Here is a 20,687-nt window from a genome sequence, read left to right as displayed (position 1 = left end):
ATACAAAAGCAGGATTTTGCCAGTGTATTTATGGCTTGGTATATATATATATATATATATATATATATATATATATATATATATATATATTGGTGTTTAGCTTGTCAGTCATGCCACACTGCTAAAATGTTCCAGCTTTATCTCTGGGGCTCTGACAGCTACCAGAAATCTGACAATTTTCCAGGTAGGACTTGATCTGGCTGTGAAAGAGGTTGTATTACCTGTTTGCATCAGACGGGATGACTTTGGAGGGCCTCTCTGCAAGGCAGGACAGTTTGTCCCAGTTCAGTTTGCTGAATATTGGTCATCCTTATCTGCCTGTAGCTTAACTGTGCTCAGAATGGGTACAGGTAACACAAATGGCTCCAATGTACAGGCTGGGCAAGGCCAGGCTTTCAAGTGTGTTTCCAGGTCCTTTGACATCTTAAGGGCATTTGCATCTGTCAGAATGGTTTGGTGCAAACGTGAGCCTTCTTTAATCTGAGGCTCAAAAACAGCAGCGTGGGCATCAGCCATCTAGGAATGTGTACAGCATGCTGCTAGCAGCCATCTCTGCATAGAATGTCATGGGGAAAGTAATTTGGGAAGTTTTTGCCTTCTTTTGTGCTTCTGATGTTTCTGTTACTTGTGTCTCCATCCCAGAGCTTGTGGAGAGACCTGTAGAGAGCAACTTGCAGTGACTCAGTACATTACTTCCGCTGTGGGAATTCTGCTGTTCACCAAATAGTGTCAATTATCTTTCTACTGAGCTCTAGCAGTGAGAATCACACACTATTCTTGTTTATTCTCATTTCAGAAAACTGCAGAATATAAAGGTTTACCCATTACTTTTATGAATATAAACTTAACCTCTGCTTAGAGTGAACTGGGTTTTTTGCTTTACATGTGACCCCATTTTATCTTAAGAATGAATCACTTTTATTACACCTCTGGGAAGTGCAATGTACAATCCAAGCCACATTCTTCACTTGCTGTTTGCCAAATGTTCAGTAGCAATTTCCAAGATGAAATTTGTTCAACCCAAAATTATGTTTCTCAGACACTTTTTTTTTTTTTTGTTAGCATTAAGCATTATAATTACTTAAATAGCAACCAATGTAAGAAAAGTATGGAAAAGTATCCTGGTTTTTTTTCCACCTCAGTTAGTGAGTCATTAGATAATTAATAGTCTCAGGGTATCTTGAGCGTGCCTATGACAAGTGAAAGCTGTGGCCTGGGTGTGTTAAAACTTGGGCAAACACTCTGCACTGGTGTGACTGGGAGGTCTCACTTCTGTTTCTCAAGCTTCAGTAGCAGCTCAGATGCATTTTCCAGGAGGTCAGGTGCTGTTGGCAGCTGTGTTTTGTTCTCCCCTGCCTAAGACACCTGAGGCAGCTCCTGGTTCCCAGAACATTACCAGCACTGTGTAGCACAGCAGTAGCCTCTACTTATTTTGCTTTTTTAGATCATCTTACTTTTCCCTCTAAATCCTTTCCTCCATGCCCTCAAAGCTGACTCCACGTTGCATTATTTCCCTCCTTCCATCTTATCTCTAGCACCCTGTGTTATCTCTTCCTAAGCTCAAGAGTTTTGACCCCTCTCCTTCACCTCCCTTGATGGGTTGTACAGCGATAGAGCAGCGTGGGGTGGTGTTTGAAGATTGGTGACTGTTTCTTTACAGGAGGGAATATGGGCACTGGGAATCTTTCACGTGGACATGTAGCTGAGGAAGCCAGAGTAAGCATGGCAGGACTAGCTGAGGCAATATAAAAATTGAGGCTTGTGGCAGGACAGGCTTTGTGCTCAGTTTCCTGGGTGTCTCACCAAACTGAAGTCCAATGTGTGGCTTCCTGGGAGAGATGGTGGTGTCCTGCACACTGGACTCTGGATTTCATAAGGAGAAAGGCTGGCTCTGAGCTGATTCAAATCATAGAATGATAAGGAGTTGGAAGTGACCTTAAACATCACCTAGTCCCAAACCCATCTGCTGTGGGCAGGGACACCTTCCACTAGCCCAGGTTGCTCAGAGCCCCATCCAGCCTGGCCTGGAACACTGCCAGGGATGGGGCAGCCACAATCTCTCTGGGCAACCTGTTCCAGAGCCTCACCACCCTTGCAGGAAAGAATTCCTTCCTAATATCTAACCTAGATTTCCCCTCTCTCATCTCCTTGTAAAGTGTACCTGAACTGTGTGACCAAGCTGATTAAACCAAGCTGAGATAGCAGTAAAAGGCTCAGGGCAGCCTTGTTGTTTTTTGGGTGGCTGTTAGAGCCAAACACGAAACTCTTTCCTGCCTGAGCTGAACTCCCTAAAGCCAGCTTTGGCATTTCTATCCGTCTCTCCCCACTTTTGGAGGAGGAGGATCTCAGGGCTCTACTTGTGTGTAGCCTTGCTTCCTGGCTAGCTGAAGGGCTTGTCTGTGCTTGATAGTACTTGTTATTGCTCCTTTCTTCTTTGTTGGAGGAGGGGGGGGAGGGAAGGTGAGGTACTTTTCTATTTAAAACCAGAAGTGTTTGTCTTCTCCGTCCAGGTGAATTAACCCACAGTGGAAGGAAGTACGACATTCACATTGCCTTTTGTAATCTGGGAAAGCTATGGATGGATTGTGCCCTCATGCTTTCACTGCTGTCCTTTTCTTGCTCACCAGGCTGCCTCTTTCACCCTTCTCCTCTCAGATTTTGTGCCTGTGACAGCAGCAGGACCAAGCATTGCTCCTCTGTTTTCGTGCTGGCATGTGGCCAGCTGCTCCCTCTCCAGCTTGTTGGGGTTCTGTGCACCCGGAATCACCTAAAAGCTGAGTGCATGGGAGCTGAAGTCTGGTGTTTCTAGGCCCTCTCTAGAGAAGAGCCTGAGTGGCTTTATCTCAACAGGGAACTTGGGTTTACCTTGTTTCACAGACAGAGCATACGAGGGAGTGACAGCCAGCTGATCATCTGATCCAGTGAGAGATGTGAAAGATCAGCAAGCCCCAAAAGGGGAAACAGTGAATTATCTTTGAGAGATTGTATATCCTGCCTAGTGGCAGAGGCTGGGTAGGTCCTGTGTGCTGCTGCTCTGTCACATTATTGCCCTGCTGAAAATGCCAATTGAAAGTTTGCTTTGCATGGCTGAGCTCCTGGGGTCTCCTGGCCCCTCCCCTGATGGAGCAGACCTGCATTGGGAGTTTAACATGTCAGTGCTCCACAGGCATTTTCTGGTAATTGCTGGGCTCTTGTACATAGTTGCTCTGCATACGAAAACTACAGGTGCTGTCAGTCTTGTTTTATTATTTCCCCTTCTATCTCCATGAAATCCTTATTGCAACATGTGTCTTCTGCTATGGTGCACTCAGCCTTCAGTGGGGAAGTTAACACTTTCCCTGGCAAGATGCATAAATCCTCCCCTCCGTCTCTATGGAAAGTTTGCCTGCTCCTTCTCCTGCCTCACTTCTCTAAGCTTTTCTCGTGCTCTCCCTGAGGTGTGCAAAACACCTGGCAGTAATATGATGAGACAAATCTCACTTGGCAGCTTCCAGTGTTGATGTGCTGTGCACCTCCCTCTACCCTGCCTCCCAGTATCATCATGGAACTGCTCCAAATGCAGCTTTAAACTCGTCCTTTTGCCTGTCCAAATCCCTTGCAACAGAGCCATGGAGGTAGAAACTGGCATTTTGAGCTCAATAAGAGGAAATTCAGAGCTGTGTACATCTGTAAAACAGCACAGTGAGCAAGTGTTCTTCCCCTGACAGTGTGTGGGCTTGCGTTTGAGCACTTTACTGTTCAGATCTTTATGAGCCATCCTACCTTTAGTAATAGTAAACCTTCCTTAGCCAGCAGCTTATGTCTCCCTAAACAGTCTCTCTGCTCTTGGGGAGCCTGTTTCTGAAGACTGTCAGTATTAGGTGTGAGAAGTAGTACTTTTCTAGGCCTGGAGCTGAATAGACTCAGGTGGGGTAGCCAGGAGAGCCAAGAGCAGTGTAGCACAAGAGCAATCTGGTGTGGAACCTTTGAAAAGACAGTTTAGCAGCATCCAGGTAGTTTAGTAGCAGCTGACAGCAGCTGGAAACTCCATGGGAACTCCCTGAATGGACCTACCTCTTTGAAACAAACTGGTTGTTAAAATGAAAGCTATTACAACTACTCAGTGCTTGGGAGGGAAAATCCAAATTGCTGAAAAGCCCTGGTTTTGGCCTGGTTTTGTAAGAAAGACTGTCTTTTCACTATAAACAAAAATTAAAGATTACATGAGAAAAAATACACAGGAATACAACCTTCCAGTACTTAAAACGGGTGTATAGAAATAGGGAGAGCTACTTTTTACATGGGCAGGTTGTCACAGGACAAGGGGGATACGTTTTAAACCAAAAGAGGAGAGATTTAGATTTGGTATTGGGAAGAAATACTTTAATACGAGCGTGGAAGGCACTGGTACAGGTTGCCCAGAGAAGCTGTGGCTGTGCCATCCCTGGAAATGTTCAAGGCCAAGTTTTGCTCAGGAGCTCCGAGCAGCCTTGGATAGTGGAAGGTGCCCCTCCCCATGGTAGGGGCTTGGAACTGGGTGATCTTTAATGCCCCTTCCAACCCAAATACAATAGAATTCAATTACAATTCAATGACAATACAATTCTGTTATGAAGGTGTATAAAATGCTTCAGTTCTAACTCCAGAGCGTGTGCTCCTTGCCTTCAGAGCAGGTGTTTTGTTTCTCTTGACGTAAGGGAAAACAGAAGCTAAACCAGCTTTCAGGCCAGGCGTGCCCTGGCCATGGAGCTAACTGGGACAATTAGTTCAGATGTAATTATGCCCTTACTGCTCTTACTTTCTGTGTGGGAGCAGAGGTTGGTACTTGTGTCTACAGAGCCACTTTAACACAAGGAAGTCACCGTAGAAGAAAAGAGAGGGAGCCACAGTTTGTCTCTTTCTCAGGTTTTTTCCAGGTAGGGATTGTGGGTCATGGTAGAAGACAAAGAGACAAAAGTGGTCAATTAGATTCTTCTATCCTTTTAACAGACATACCCCAAATGTGCATTCCCTAGTGCTTTGTCATGTCTGAACTTCAAATGCAATAGTAGATGGGAAATTCCACTATATCCTTTGGGAAACTGTCCAACAATCCTGAGATGGCTTTTTTTTTTCCTTTCCCCCTCCCTAAAAGAGTAGACTAAATGATGATGTAGTTTCTCTTTATAGTCTGTAGATTAGTCTACACACACCAGAGCTAACCCTCTCAACCCATGTGGTTTACAGCCTTCAAATATCTTGTGTCTTGTGTCATGTCCTAGTCACCTGTTAATCAAATTCTTATGTTCCTATGTTTTGTTAATTAATTTCTGTGATAATTTTGCAATGAGTTCCAGACCTATGCAGAGATCCACAGAGAGAGCCATCAGCTCCAAAGAACAGGCAAAAGTCAGAGAGAACTTTTTAAACTCAGCTAGAAGAGGCCAGGAGTATTTGCCCACCTTGCCCTATGAAAATCAATGGAGATTTAAAATAAATTTCTTGTTCTCTGGATTCCTTCTGGTATCCCCTTTTGGATCTGAGATAACCAGCCATGGCCACCACTTTCCATAAATTGCCCTGTGGCCATTGCAGACAGCTCAGCAGCTCTGCTCTTTGACCAAAGTCACTTCTTCATTTGCATATGAAACTAAAAAGACACCAGGGGGGTTATTTTGCTGTTACTCTCATATTTCTAGCTTACATGTGGTGTTTGCCTATTCTCAGTCTTTGTGTTTGTTTCCCAGCTCTTATCACCCACTACTTATGTGGTGTTGGTTTTGGTTTTTATCAGCTGCAATAGAAGCAGTGAATTACATCCATTGTATCACTGTGAAGTGGTAACATAAAAATGCATTTTTCTCCAGCAGGATGTGTCACTGATGGAGTCTGAAGAAAGCAGTGAAGGAGGTACCACTCCCCCAGGAGCCAGCAGCATCGCTGGGGAAACCTGGGATTCTTCAGCTGTGGAAGGAGAGCATCATGCCACTCACACAGCAGCTGAAATGAGCACCAGCCCATCCAGCTCTGCAAAGGGAGCAGAGCTCAACACGCCCAAGGACTGCCTTGCTGCTCCAGGGAAAGCAGCAGAGATGTTGGGCAGACCCTCTAACTCTATGCAAAAAGTGCCAGCAGGACTGGAACAAGGCCAAGGGGATACAGAGCCTCAAAAAGGACTCTCAGAACTGGAAGGAGAAATGCTTCTAGACGAGGGTGGACTGGATTATTCTCTGAAACTTAAGCAATTGGAACTGGTTGACTTGCAAAGCAAGCAGGACCCTTCCTCTCACAGCAAGGTCCAGGATGAGGCAGCCCCTGGCAGCCCCATCCTGCAGGCTGTGAAGCTCAGCACTGAGTTTCCTCAGTGCTGGGCAGAACCAGCCTTTCATGGCTCAGACCCTCAGCAAACAAAATCCCCTTTGGCTGATGCCATTGTCTCTCAGAGAGAGACACCTAAGTGCTTTCTGGTGTGTAAAACTGTTTCAGAAGGGCATTATAAGGCTGAGCCCTTTCTGGATAACATCTCCAAGGATTCTTTGCAGCAGAAGGTTGATGCTGGTGCAGAGCAGGAGCAAAGCACCAAAAAGTTGGCATCAGCACCTGATGAGCAGCCTACCTCAGAGGGAGCAGTAGAAGACACAGCTAAATCTTACACTTCTGAAGATGTTCAGGAAAGCTTAAGAGCACCCCGGGGTTTGGAAAAGAATACAGAATCTTCTTCTTCCCATCAGCTTTCTTCCACCTTAACATGTGACAGCCAAATGAGTTCGCTACAAGCAGAAGGAAACACCTCAGCTGGTGAAACAGGGAATACTAACATGGTCAAAGACCAGGGAATGATTCCTAAAGAGAACTCATCTGCTTCCAAATGCTTTAATCTAGAAGATGATCACAGACAAACTGAGGGCAGTCCTGCCCCTTCAGCAGAGAGTGCTTTCCAAGGAAAGAATACTGCTAAAAGGACAGAGGAAATGAATGCTTCAAAGCATAAGGAGCCAGCTTGGGAGGCGGCAGCATCTGAACTTCAGCAGGAAGAGGAAGAGTGCAAAGAGCAGAATCTGCCAGAAGAAGGCAAACCTTTGGAGCTCAAAGATCAGAAAAACAAGGAACAAAATGAGCAGGAGCAACTGCAGAGTGAAGAGCTGAAACTAGAGGCTCTGGCATCAGCTTTTGGGTCAGAGATACCTTCTGTTCCCAAGCATAATTTGGATGTATGTGTTTGGGAGTATGCTTCCTTGCCTGAGCAAACAGGATCAGCATTTCCTCCTGGGGAACCTGTCTCTGTGGATCAGCATCCTGGGGAGGACAGGCTGCTGAAAGCTAATGTCACAGAAGAAGGTTCTGGATGTCAGCCATCTGCTGTCAACCCTCTGTCCTCAAATAACCAGAACCCAGGGGGGGAAACTTCCCACATGTGCCATGTCTCTGACCAAGCAGAAGACCTGGAGGACTCTGGCCACTTTTCCATCCGTGGTCAGGATACTGGAGAAGCTCACTGGGAAGATAACACACAACTGGGCATGGAGAATGAGCACAGTGATGGTCATGGAAAAGCTGTCCAGATGTTTGATAAAAGAGATGCATCACTCTGTGGAGGGGTAACAGCACCTTTTAGTGCAGAGAACCCAGAGGCTCTTGTTCCAGCACACCCTTCCACTGCTACCAGTAACTTGGAGCCACCTGATCTTATAGATCTTCATCCTGTAACAGGAAAAGCTGAGCTCTGGGACTTGATTCCAGCTTCCCCCTCGGAGATCACCTCAGCGGTATCAGCGTCTGTTCCAGAGCAGGAGGGTGCCAGAATAGCCTCTGTGACCCCTAGACACTGTACTGGCACCAGCCTGAATGAGCTGCCAGACTCTGCAGGGAAGCCACCCAATCAAACTGCTCCTGCACAAGGGTGGGACCCAACACCAGCACAAACTGTTGTAAGGACAGGTGCAAGGGAGGCCAAGACTTCCCATGAGCTCCTTACTTCTGAGGAAGGCTTTCATGAGGACCCTAGTGGCCCATCTTCCTTTTCTGTAATGTGTATGAGCTCCCTTCCTCTTCAAGGGAGCTTTCCTGGGGACAGGAGGTCTGTGGCTAGTATTGTAGGGCCTCTGGAAGCATCCCAAACACCAGGAAGGACTTCCACTCCCCTGAGCCACCCTGAAACAATTCGGCAAAACTCTCCCCAAAAAAGTGCCATTATACAAGGAAAAGAAACAGCAGCAGATGTGGATCGTAAAACTCAAGTGCCTTTATTTGATGAGCCTGACTGCAGTTTATACCAAAAAGAGCCTGGATCCAGAATTTCCAGTGTGCTGAGCACCCTGACTTGGCCCTCCGAAGATGATACGGTCCTTGCTGTGAACCAGCAAGGACAACCTCTGTCCCACTCAAGCCTACCTCTGGTGTCTGAGCCTGATGCCAAACAGCTTCCTCATCCTCCTTCCCACGTCCAAAGGCCCAGTCAAGCTCAGGCCCCTGCACTCCATGCAAATCACCTTGTTCCACCTCCAGCCCCTGAAGGTGACCAGCTGCTGGCTCCTAGACTGCACTCCAGGCCCCCTGTCAGCTGTGGGATGGATGATGGTAAGCTGAGAGCCATTCACCCTGCTCCAAGCCATCCTCTCCAGACTGCCACCTCTGCATCTGATGCCAACTCTGTGGCCTCTGCTTCTGATGGAGAAAGTCTAGCAGAGAGAGATGACCTTGTTCCAGTGAGTGGAGAGTGGGATCTTGGTGACTCAGGTCCCCATGATACAGAGACTTCTGATGACTCAGGGGTCAGTTTGCTGACCAAAAGTTTTTTGTCTCTTGGAAATGAAATGTTGGTTGGCTGCTCTGACACCAGCCCTGAAACAACAGATCTCCACGTGGATACAGAGAGTGGAAAATCCTCACCTGACCACCCTTCTTGGCCATCGTTGGAAGGCTTGATAACATCCCCAGATTCCAAAAGCAGAGACTCTGCACAGCTCCTTCCAATGCTTGCATTCACCAATCCTATCCACTTCCTCCAGCTCAGCCCTCCGTCACCGCCGACCACCAGAACAACCTGCCAGGACGAGGAGCTGCCATGGGAGCAGCCCGCAGGTAGCTTCAGTGGGGACACAAAGAACATCCAGGCTTCACTGGCAGTCACAGGGAAAACAGAAGGTGAGAGGAGGGTCAGGCAAAGGCTGGAAGGAGGAGGAGAACACCAGCCAAAGGCAGAAAAGGCCAAACATGCACCGTTGGAAAAATCATCAAGTTGGCCAGACAAAAAAACTATTGGGGTAGCTGTGCAGGACCCAGCAGGCAATCAAGAAAACCCAGTTAAAAGCCGAGTAAAAACCAAGGACTGGCACCGTCAGGGCCTGAAGAGGATGTCGGTGCCACCAGACATCTTACAGCGTGAGTCCTCTCTTCCATTTCTCTTCCTCCTTCCCCCCTCCAATTTAGGACAGTTATCAAGGAGCAGGATTAAATTAAATAGACAGTGTAATGGAGAGGCATGAGAGCTGAGAGCTTAGCATGGCTCTTGTGCCTTTCTGATGATATTCCTTGCTCCAGCCCTACAGGCCTCTCCTACCCTGCCCCAAGCTTCCCTTTCCAGCTGTCCCCGCCTTCCTCTCTGCTGCCCTGTGTATCCTGCCTGTTCCCTTGAGTAGGGATGCACTCTGGGGCTCAGTCTCCCCATTCCACACTAATACGTGCAACAATAAACTTATTTCATGGATCCCTGAGGCAGTAAAGAAGAGCCATGCACACACCCTCAGCAGCCCATATCTCTTATCAGTTGTGTATTTGCTGCCTCCCCTTATTTTGCAACTGGCACTTTTAGGTTCCCCCTTGACCTTCTAAAAAAGATGATTTTCTTGTGAGTACAGGATTTGAGAGTACAGATAAGAATGGAAATATGTCAAACCCAAGGTCCCAGCTTGCACAGAAGTCAAATCACTGATGTCACAAGTGGAAAACATGCATCTTCTGTAATGCAGCTCATTCAGCAGTACTTGCTATCAGGATGTATGTCTGTTCTTTCCTATATCTTATGTGAACTTTAAATAATTGCTTCTTTTTAGCTCTTACTTTAGTCTATTTTTGAAGCTCTGAAACATGCTCCGGTATTTTTGGCACAGAAGAAAAGGAGTGGGATATGGAAGGGTGTAAAAGGTTTGGCAGAACTTGAATCTCAAGATTTGTTCATATGTTTGACCTGTAATTTCTTGATTCCAAATTTGAAAATATTCAAGGCAATAGTATTATCTTTCCCCTTATCCATAACTGCATCTCAGTCTTTCTTTCTTTCTTTTCTTTCTTTCTCAGGCTTTCTTTCTTTTTCTGCTTCCAGTTATTTCAGATTTAGAATTTCTTCATACCTTATTTGATTGACTCCCGCACAAACTGAAAGGACTTCTCCAATTTTACACTTTGGCTCCACTGATCTCCTGATGCCTGGCCCTAGTAGCTGAAAGTGTAAGGACAGCACCAAACAGGGCATACAGGCAATTTCCAGTTATGCAAGCAATGTCTTTGCTTGTATAACTGGAGAGGGAAGCTCTTAGAGTTACTGTTGCTGCCCAAAATGTCACCTTTTTCTTTGTGTGAAAAGTAAATGTGGCTAACACATGTAAAGTGTAAGTAATGTCAAGAGTTATTAAAACTAGAATGTTTCTGACCCAGAAATAAATGCCATGAGGGCACCTGTACTCCAGCTCAAGACTGCCACTTAGGTAGGGTATAGGTAGGTGGTATCTGTGTGTCATTTGCATTGTAGATTAAGTCTAATAATTGATTGATGTGTTTACTTTCCAATTGTCTTCTATGCAGAGGTTTCTTCTGTTCCTTCAGAGGAAGAAGCTCACAAGGCACACAGGGAACCACCAGTCAGCTCAGAAACAGTTACAATGCGGTGAGTCTCTCAAAGACCCTTAAAATTTTGCGCCAATCCCTGTGCACCACAAACACCCCCATTGTTTCTGAGTTACCAAAGATGATGACAAGGAGTGGAAAACTTTAATTAAATGCCATAGGCCTGTGTTTCAGTCAATGTCCTCTTGAGGAGGACCCTACTGCAGCAGAGGTATTTCTTCAGGACAGCCTTTCCATTATTTTTCCCTTTGTGTCAAGTAAAGCTTGTGGAGCTTGAGCTTGTTGGAAAAGAAGAGGTCCCTGTTGTGACAGAGCAGATTCTAAAGTTTGGACAAGCCATCTCTGATGCTGTGCTCTTTGTTCACTCTGTGTTTTGAAATCCTTATTCCCTGGCAGAGAGAAGAAACCTGCAGACGCAACAGAGAACTTCAAGCGCCGGCACTCCAAACTGATCAACTCCTGTAAGTACTTCCTGCCTGGGGTGCTGTGGCTGTCCCCTCTCTGCCAGCAGCTCTCATCCTTGCAGTGAGCACAAAGGAGAGGGACTCCTGTAGTGTTAGAGAGCAGGGAAAGCAGCTGGAATCCTGCAGTACACTTGGGCAGCTGGTGAGCTTTGCCTGAATTTGGTTGTCCCAGTCTGAGGCAGAGTTTTCTCCAGTTTGAAGCAGAGGGTGAGTTGCTACTATAGAAAAGATAATATATATGTCTTTCTCCACAGCAAGATTGCTGTATCAGGAGTACAGTGATGTGGCTCTGAACAAGGCCATCCAAAGTCAGAAGAGAGTGGATTTTCCAGAGGATATAGAGTCAAGTTACCCAAGTTCCCCGAGGCTACGGAGGAAAGTGCTGTCTCCCCAGGATTCATATTTGCAACGTCTGTCAGTCTCATCTAATGCATCCCTCTGGCAGGACATCCCCATGATACGGGGCAGCAGAATGCTGCTTAACATGTCCCGTGAGGACCAGAGGCTGCAAGAGGTAAGGGGCAGATGTGACACAGTAAATGGGTGGTCTTGTAGTCAAGAAAGAGTCTCTGGAAGAGGGCTTAAAGCAGAGAGTAAAATCTGTGATGTGGGAATGCAGGTGGTTGAGGCAGAGTTCACTTCTACCCCTGGAAGCAGCATGGGGTGTGAAGTAGAGCAATGCTGAAGTGCTGAATTTTAGAGAAAAGCAGCACTGAAGGATGGACTCTGCACTGTATAAATAACTCCAAGAAAACAGACATGGGAAAAAGTGGGAACAAGATAAGGAGTTTTGAGTATGCTCAATGCAAAAGATGTGTAAAAGTAGAAGACTTGCAGCATTCTCCTATACATAAACTTGTGAGAAATGCTAATAAAACCACAGTAAATTCTATTTTTTGTGGTAGACTGCGAGTTTAGCAAATTGACTTGTGTGAGCTGCAGGGCTGAGAGGAGACAGAGATGTATGGATTTGGGACAATGGTACAGAGAAACTGGGTAAAGGAAATGAGAGGATCTGAGAAGTGGACAGGAGGACCCAGAGAAAGAGGTGAAAACAATGTCATGGGAAACATGATGAAGGAGAAAAGGCGTGTGGTGCAGATGCTGGACTTTATGGAAGCTTGTGAAAGTGGTGTGGAGGGGAAATAAAAAGTAAAATGAGAGCAAGTAGCTATTTTTAAGTCATACCACAAGTCTGTTTTTTAAAAAGAAAGTCCATAATAGCATGCTTGCCCTTCCTTTCTAAAGCCTCTCTTCTGTAATTACACACATCCTTGCAAGATGTGCCGGGAGGTTTTCCTGTTTTGCCCATAAGATTCCTCACAGACTTGTGCAGTGTACTGATGCTGTGCTCCCTTGTTTTCTCTGCCAAGGCCAAGTTTGAGCTGATAATATCTGAGGCTTCCTACCTGCGCAGTTTGAACGTGGCAGTGGATCACTTCCAGCGCTCGGCAGAGCTGCAGGCGATGCTCACCAACCAGGAGCGCCAGTGGCTCTTCTCCCGCCTCTCCGACGTGCGCGACGTCAGCGCCAGGTGAGGCAGGGCCCTTTGCTTCCAGGCCTGACAGGCTCCTGGTGCTTCCATCAGGAATTGTTCTCACTCCTCTTCTGCATGTTCACTGTTCAAGACAGATACAGCATCTAGTGATAACACACCAACACTGCCTGGAAAGGAATATTCGCCTTTTTAGGTGATAGGGCAGTGTGAAATCTGGTGTTAAATTCCAGATATTGTGGCTCAGCTGTGCACAGAGCTCAATCCAGGGGATCCAAATGGTAATACAGCCTTGTGCTACTGCTTTCAACTAAAATTAAACTTGACTAACTAGATGCCAACCCAAACCCCGAGTTTCTGCCAAATACAAGCCAAAAGGGGCAGCTGCATGAGCCCTGATGAAAAGCGGGAGGAAAAATGGGAAAACATTAATAACCATCACTTGACAGAAACTGATGTGAACCAATAGAGCGTAATTCATGAAATGTGGACGTGACCCCACATGCAAGGAATCCTGCATGTTGTAGGATTCTGTTCTGCTTTTCCTCCTGCAAGGCTTGACTACATAAATCACTAAGCTGGTAAGGTTTGCTGCTACCTTTTCCATTTCTACCAGCACGATTATTCTGCTGAGGTCTTAGTTTTCAGCTTTCCTGACCATGCCTATAGAAGCGTGACCTCTGAAGAGCAGAGGTCTTTTGCCTCTGCTTTTTTGTTGCTGATACCAAGCGCTGTATTGCCTTTATCCAGACATTACACTCTCTCTAGAAATAAAGAGTTGTCTTGTGTTTGTCTGTGGGCTGTCAGGGTTAGAAGACTAAATGACACTGATATTTCCCTCTCCTTTTTTGGCACCACATCCATGTGCTGCAGTTTCCTCTTTGACTTGGAGGAGAAGTTTGAAGAGAACATGTTCACCTTCCGTGTGTGTGACGTGGCTCTGAAACACGCCCCTGACTTCCGCCGGGTCTATCTGCCATATGTGACAAACCAGACATATCAGGAGCAAACCTTCCAGAGGCTACTGTAAGTTTTTCTCATTTGCTGCACCCTTCTCCCCCTTATTTCTATGAATATTGACTCTTTCAAACGATGGGGAATATGCAGGAATGGGCTGTTGAGCAGTGCTCTTGCTATGCCCCCAGAAGAACCTTCCTCAATTCAATGTCATTTGGGTCAGCAGGACAGAGCTCCTGCAGGCTTCTCTCCCATAGCATTGGAGAGGAAGATAATATGTAATACCTGATCTTGTTGCAGGCTGTTCTCTGTCTGCCCTCTACTGAAGAGAGCAAAAATGACCATCCTGGATAATGATTTTCAGTCTTGGTCACTGAGAACCAGAGTGCAAACCACCACTGTCCTCATAAAAGGAGCACTGCTGATAGAGGGAGTTGAAATGTAGATGTTACTTCTGGCTTTTACTCCAGAGAGCTGTGGAAAGAGGAGAGAGCTAATAACAGCTGTACTGCCATCCTGTAGCTGTTAGAAACCCATAGTTGCTCTTCAGCAGCAGAGTGGTGCATTTTTTTGACACCTCTTGCCCCAGGGACAAAACCTGACTGTTGGGAGTACTCCAGCATTCCCTGAAATCTGATACTACTAAGGTTATTTATTTACTCTGCTGCCTGGATGTGTTTTTTTTTCTTTGTCACTCACACAGAAATGGAAATGCAGGGTTCCAGCAGGTCCTGGAGAGACTGGAAAGTGATCCAGTGTGCCAGCGCCTCTCGCTTAAATCCTTCCTCATCCTCCCCTTCCAGCGTATCACTCGACTCAAACTCCTCCTACAGGTAACTGTGGTGATTCTCTGCCTTCCCTCAAGTTTCCCTCAAGCTGTGTCTGGAAGCAGCTGAGGGAGTTGGGAAAGGGACTCAGCCTGGAGCAAAGGAGGCTCAGGGGGAACCTTCTGGTTCTGCACAGCTCCTGACAGGAGGGGACAGCCGGAGGGATTGGGCTCTGCTCCCAGGGAACAGGGACAGGACAGGAGGAAATGGCCTCAAGCTGTATTAGGGAAGGTTTGGGTTGGACATCAGGAGGAGTTTCTTCCCAGAACGACTTGGGAGGCATTGGGTTGGGGCCTGCCTTGGGGGCATGATGCAGTCCCCATCCCTGGAAGTGTTCAGGAAATGATGGATGTGGCACTGTGTGAGGTATTGCTGTTTGTGAATCATTTAGGGCTTTGTTGTTACACTACTTGAATTGTACCTCAATAAAGAATTTATGGAGTCTTCTCAGAACACGCTGATTTACATTTTATTGAACTTTCTGGCTTCCTGCTAGGAAAACAAAGCAAGGGTTCCTTGGCTGCCCCCTGGAAGAGAGTCTGTGTCTATGCTTTGCCTGCAAAGTTGACTAATAGAGAGCCATCTAGACAGGGAATCAGCCACTCCTTAAAGAATTAATTTTGAGTTCCTTCTATGAAATTCTTCTTTTTAATAGGAGAAAAGAACAATTGTGTTCTGTTCATACATCCATTTGTGGTTCAGCTAGTGGTTGCTTTCTATGCCTTGTAACTTCTATGTGATAATTAATACAATTTAGATTTACAGGAATGCCCGGGTCAGTATGACTTAACAGTGACATCTCAATGTTTTGGCTTTCTTGTCTCCACATGTCATCAGCTACTTCTGCTTTATTATTTATTGTACTCTTCAGTGGTGGTAATGTCCATCTTTCCCTGTTTGCATCATGAAAATAATCTTTTCTCACACAGAATATCCTAAAAAGAACTCAGCCCAAGTCTGAGGAGGAAGTGCAAGCAACGCAGGCCTATGATGCACTTGAAAAGGTAAAGATGCCTACCCTTTCTGCAGCCTTACCTTTGTCTTTAATTAGTCATCAACTCCCACCCTTGCCCCTGTAAGAAAATCTTGCTTTAAAAAGCCCCACAGAATTGCTCTATTGCATCCCTTCCTCTTATCCTGTTTTATTATAGAGGCAAGGGTTAAAGTTTTCTGGGACAAATGGTTATCTAAAATTTGTACAGCTTCATAAGGTGGGTTGTTCTGTCTAGTGATGATTTGACCTTCCAAAGGAGAGCCACGAGGATGGTGAAGGGCCTGGAGGTGAGGACAAAAGGAATGGCTGATGTTACTTAGTCTGTTCAGCTGGAGAAGAGGAGACTGAGGCCAGAGCTCACAGCAGTTCTGCAGCTTCTTCACGAGGGGAAGAGGAGGGGCAGCTCTGATCTCTGCTCTGTGTGACCAGAGACAAGGACCCAGGGAATGTCTGGACCTGGGTCAGGACAGGGTTAGGGTGAATATCAGGCAAAGGTTCTTCCCCCAGAGGGTGCTGGGGCACTGCCCAGACTCCCCAGGGAATGGTGATGGCCCCAAGGCTGCCAGAGCTCTGGGAGCATTTGGACAATGCTCTCAGGGATGCACAGGGTGGGATTGTTTGGAGCATTTGTGCAGGTCCAGGAGTTGGACTCAATGATCCTTGTGTGTCCCTTCTAACTCAGAATATTATCTGATTGCAATATATACTATTTTGCAGGAGGATGCCAAAGGGATTGTCACTTATGCTGACACCTGAGGGGCTCCTGGGAGTAGCACTGATCCCACCAATGCAGTTCTGCTCCCACCTCACTGCTCATCTGTTTTCCTCTGCAGCTCATCAAGGATTGCAATGAGAATGTCCAGCGCATGAAGAGCACTGAAGAGCTGATCTACCTCAGCCAGAAGATTGAATTTGAGTGTAAGGTGAGCTCATCCATTCCCTGGGCCTTGCTGTAGCCTAATGTATTTTTTGGCTTTCCCCACAGAGCCACTTTCTGTTCTCCTCTAGGATATACATACAGCTGTTGAACCAGAACATTATCCACAGGCCAGCTCTTCATCAGTGCTTCCCTTGCCCAATCATTCATGTCAGCCTTCTCATGAAGGTGCTTGCCATGACTTAACACCTCTCCAGCTGGAGAACTGAAAGCACAATTCCTCAAGAGAAAGGCAAAAATGCAAATCTAAAACTCACAGGGTTCTTTTGTCTTGTGCATAAATATTTATTTTTGTCTTGCAGATATTCCCACTCATCTCACAGTCGAGGCGACTTGTGAAGTGTGGTGAATTGACAGCACTGGACTTCAACAACCTGAGTCCAAAATGGAAAGTCATGACCCGGCCCATCTACCTGCACCTTTTCAATGACTGTCTGCTCCTGTCTCGGCCCAAGGAGTGAGTGCTTCAACACAATTCTTGCTGCCCCTTCTAAAATACCTGTCTCTTTTGGTGTCTGTGCTTTGATGACAGAGTCCTTTCCCTCTGCCTGCCAGCAAGTGGCAGCCTTTGTCAAGTCACTCTCCTGTCCCGACCTGATGTGAGTATCATGCAAGTATGTGGAAATTGATAGTCCCAACTCTTAATTATATATTGTAATAAAAAAACATACCCTGTGGTCCCTAGCGCAGCAGTTCTCATCTGCCTTTGCATCTCTACCATCTGAAACATTTGAACAATAACCATTTATTCTAGTTTTACTAGGTAAATAATTTCTTCCTAAAGCACAGTATGAGGACTAGTGAATGTGCAAATCACTGGTTTGTCAAGAGTTGTTGGTTAGTTGTGTTGGGGTTTTGAGGGTGGTGGGTTTGTTTTTAAGCTGTAAGCTACCAAATAATATTCTGACAGGACAGAGCTTAGTATTTCTACCCTTTTCATTAAATCCTTTCTCTCTCTTCTCTGGTATTCTGAGACTTCTAACAGAGCACTGCTTAGGATGTCTGAAGCAGATGAAGACTCATTAAAAGCTTTTTGCTTTCCTGCAGACTACACGACTCAGTGTGTAACCCTCATCACCTTAAAACTCATACCTTGTTTTGCTCCTCCTCTTGACCTGCAGGGGCGGACGCTTCGTTGTGTTTGACCACGCTGCTTTCTCGTACGTGCGCGGGGAAAAGTGCGAGATGAAACTCCACGGGGCAAACAAGAATCTCTTCCGTCTTTTTCTGCTTCAGAATAACCAGGGAAAAAGAGTGGAGTTCTTGTTTCGGACAGAGACACAGTAAGAGCTCAAGTTTACCTTTGGTGTATCCCGTTACCATGGCCAGACACCTCCTAATAGCCTGATGGTTGGTCCCTCAGCTACTCAAATGCTGAAATACCAAATGCAGCTGCTGAGCAGAAGTCTTGAAAAGCATCCTCCTGCTGTAACTATTTCCTTGTGAAACACCTTCCTCCTCTCTCATCATAGCTGCTCATACAATACTACCACATTATGTCATACCATCAGCCTCCAAAAATGGGAAATTTTGCCTTTTCCCACCTCCTTTCTCTGCTTCCCTTTCTGTGAACAAACACCCTCCACCCCACCCCATTTCAGTCACCAGGCTGATGTCCCTCAAACTGAGTGCTGATACCTATTCTGTGCTGTTTTCCAGCAGTGAGAAGCTGAGGTGGATCTCTGCTTTGGCTCCTCCGCGGGGAGAACCGGACCTCCTGGAATGCCCTGGTGAGACTGCTCTCCTGCTGCAGCAGTGGGGGCAGGCTGGCTCGCAGGAGTCACTGTGAGGGGGGATACCCCAGAAGGATTCCAAGGCAGGGTACTTGGGGTTTTGTAGATAAAGAACCTTCTCCTGGGCTTTCCCTCAGTGCTGGGTGCTGCCAGTTATTTTACATGTTTTAATGCTTCATTTTAGACAAAGACCTGCCGTGTCCCTTCCAGTTCCCTGCTTTTTATTTGGGAAGCTCCTTTTTCTCCACCTCCTCTGAGATGTGAGCTGATGCCCACAGGTTTACTGTTGCTTTCCAATATATCAATGTGATCTTTCCTTCCCTTCAGATGCACCTCAGGTTCAGTGCATAAAGACTTACAAGGCTCGGGAAAACGATGAGCTGGCTTTGGAGAAGGCAGATATCATCATGGTTATGCAGTACAGCAATGATGGTGAGCAGAATGAACAGTGGCTGTCTTAAACTGTAGGATTGAGAGGAGAGAGGGATTCTTCATCTTCTTCAGGATGCTTTATTTGGAAGCTGAAAGGGGATCTTTTCCTTTGCTCTTAGGGTCTGTTTAGAGGGGGCTTTTTTATGGGAAACAATGACAAAAATATATTACTTTTGCCTCACGTTGTGCTTTTCCCCACACCGCAGGGTGGATAGAAGGAGTAAAACTCTCAGACCGGGAGAGAGGCTGGTTCCCCTCAGAACACGTGGAAAACATCTCCAGCAAACACGTGCGGCAGAAGAACCTGAAGGAGGAGCAACGGGTGAAGAATGCCAAGCAGCAGGTTTTCTGCAAGAAATAAGACTCTGTTTGGACCTGTACAGTCTCCCTGCCATGGGGATGCCATGGCTTTTCTATCGTGCCTCAGAAGAAATGCCTCTGCGAAGAGCATAATACACAGCACTTTGACAGGACTAGGTGCTTTTTGCCAAAGAAAGCAGGAATTCAATCAGGAAAAACTTCCTCTGTGTCAACAGGACTACTGCAGCAAGAGGAGGGATAAAGATTGCATGTATTGCTTGCTTTGTGGTAGTAGGGAGGGACTTAAATCAGAGAGAGGTCTGAGGTCTGGACTTCTGAAAAGATATTCCTGGTTTTGCTACTGACAAGTTGCGGGACCTTATGCAAGTCACTTCAGAGTTCTGCCTCAGTTTTGCCATCTGCAAAATGGGGGTAAACTTACCTACCTCACTGCATGTTGTGAGGCTAAATTCATTAGTATTAGCAGCCTGAGAGCTTCAAGTTCTAGAGAAGGAAGGTGCTAAGTGCAAAGCACAACAGAGCTGAGGAGAATATTCCGTTTGAATATCCTCTGGATACCTTCATGGCATTTGATCTCCATAGTGTAATTTCCACGTAGGGCAATTTATGTATTAGATCATGCAAATCTACTGGGGTTTAGATAGGCAAATATTTCATTGTACCCAAATGCTGTTAAGAGTCCTTGATAGCATTACAAAATCTGTTGGAATTAAGCAGAGTTTTCAGAAGCCACTGCGATGGTTTTCCCCACATAAGAGGTATCATGCTGAGGAATCTGCTTCACAAAGGTCACTTCTCTTCTGAACAAGCATCCCACCAAGCCATCTGAACTGACTTTTTTTTTTTTTTTTTTTACTCTGCCTCTCCCTGGAAGATCAGTGACTTTTGACAAAGATTTATATTTCGTGTTGGTACACGCCCCATACAGAATAACCAGGACTAGGCACATGCAATGAAGTGGCACTTTACTGCTGCTCTTACTCTGATTGCTGATGTGGTATTGCATGCACCATTTTGCACACTTATGGAGAACACAGATATTTAGCCGCTGTAGATAAAGTCAAAGTATGCAGCAGGGTCTTTGTTCTTTTTAAGGACTCCTCTGGTTTTAAGTCCAGTTTACATGCAAAACCTGTCTGTTTGAGGATATTCCTTCAACTGTAAAATACTGTTTCTGTGTTAAAGTGTTTAGCTCAGTCAATGCAAGATCAAGTTTAACAATCAATACACCAAAGAAAGCCACGTGTAGCCTCTTGCATTTAATATATTTGAAGAATTAGTTTCCTTTGTATTTCCAGCTTTCTGTATTTGTAACATTCTGCCTTTAAAACCCATTTACATTGTATCTAGAATAGTTTATTATGGCCTATTTATATCAATAATTTTAGCTGGATTAAAAGAAAAAAAGTTGCTTTTAGTCCTAATAAACTCATGCACTTCTCCAGTTAAAAAGCTTTCTGCTTGCCTTGCTACTTAGGTTTTCCTATCAAATGTAAGTAATTCAATTTACTGAATATACATGCAGTATTTTTTTGCTAAAATTTTCCTTTCTAAGAGACTTAAGTACAAACAGTGAGGAAAGCTGGGTTTATCCAGCCTTAAGGTTCTTCAGTATTATCCCCAGCCCTAAAGAGCTGATGCTGCAGCTCTTCCACAGTGGTGTTAGTCATCCATTACTGAAGGTAAGCTGAAGGGATGAGAGCAGAAAGACAGGACCCAGTCATTCA

At 45.8% G+C, this 20,687-nt stretch overlaps 1 protein-coding gene across 8 annotated transcripts in view; it reads left to right on the top strand.

Annotated features, from left to right (window-relative positions):
• The window catches only part of ARHGEF5 (Rho guanine nucleotide exchange factor 5), a 33,215-nt gene extending 12,801 nt beyond the window's left edge, over positions 1-20,414 (top strand). For 4 of the 8 annotated variants that reach the window (XM_085568526.1, XM_077783201.2, XM_085568522.1 and 1 more), the window contains 14 exons: positions 5,826-9,339; positions 10,759-10,840; positions 11,197-11,261; positions 11,519-11,778; positions 12,638-12,798; positions 13,633-13,785; positions 14,420-14,549; positions 15,473-15,547; positions 16,371-16,460; positions 16,777-16,931; positions 17,596-17,757; positions 18,134-18,204; positions 18,535-18,639; positions 18,846-20,414. In XM_085568526.1, coding sequence (XP_085424652.1) covers positions 5,841-9,339; positions 10,759-10,840; positions 11,197-11,261; positions 11,519-11,778; positions 12,638-12,798; positions 13,633-13,785; positions 14,420-14,549; positions 15,473-15,547; positions 16,371-16,460; positions 16,777-16,931; positions 17,596-17,757; positions 18,134-18,204; positions 18,535-18,639; positions 18,846-19,000 — 5,163 coding nt within the window. In that variant the 5' untranslated portion in view covers positions 5,826-5,840 and the 3' untranslated portion in view covers positions 19,001-20,414. The remainder of the gene's footprint in view (positions 1-5,825; positions 9,340-10,758; positions 10,841-11,196; positions 11,262-11,518; positions 11,779-12,637; positions 12,799-13,632; positions 13,786-14,419; positions 14,550-15,472; positions 15,548-16,370; positions 16,461-16,776; positions 16,932-17,595; positions 17,758-18,133; positions 18,205-18,534; positions 18,640-18,845) is intronic. The other 4 variants (XM_085568525.1, XM_077783202.2, XM_085568523.1 and 1 more) reach the window with 1 other exon arrangement.
• Positions 20,415-20,687: the final 273 nt, after the last annotated feature.

This window comes from Lonchura striata, chromosome 1A (genome assembly GCF_050655825.1).
Source record: "Lonchura striata isolate lonStrDom1 chromosome 1A, ASM5065582v1, whole genome shotgun sequence".
Lineage (NCBI taxonomy): Eukaryota > Metazoa > Chordata > Aves > Passeriformes > Estrildidae > Lonchura > Lonchura striata.
Note: the sequence above shows the minus strand (reverse complement) of the source record. Positions and strands in the feature narration are given on the sequence as shown.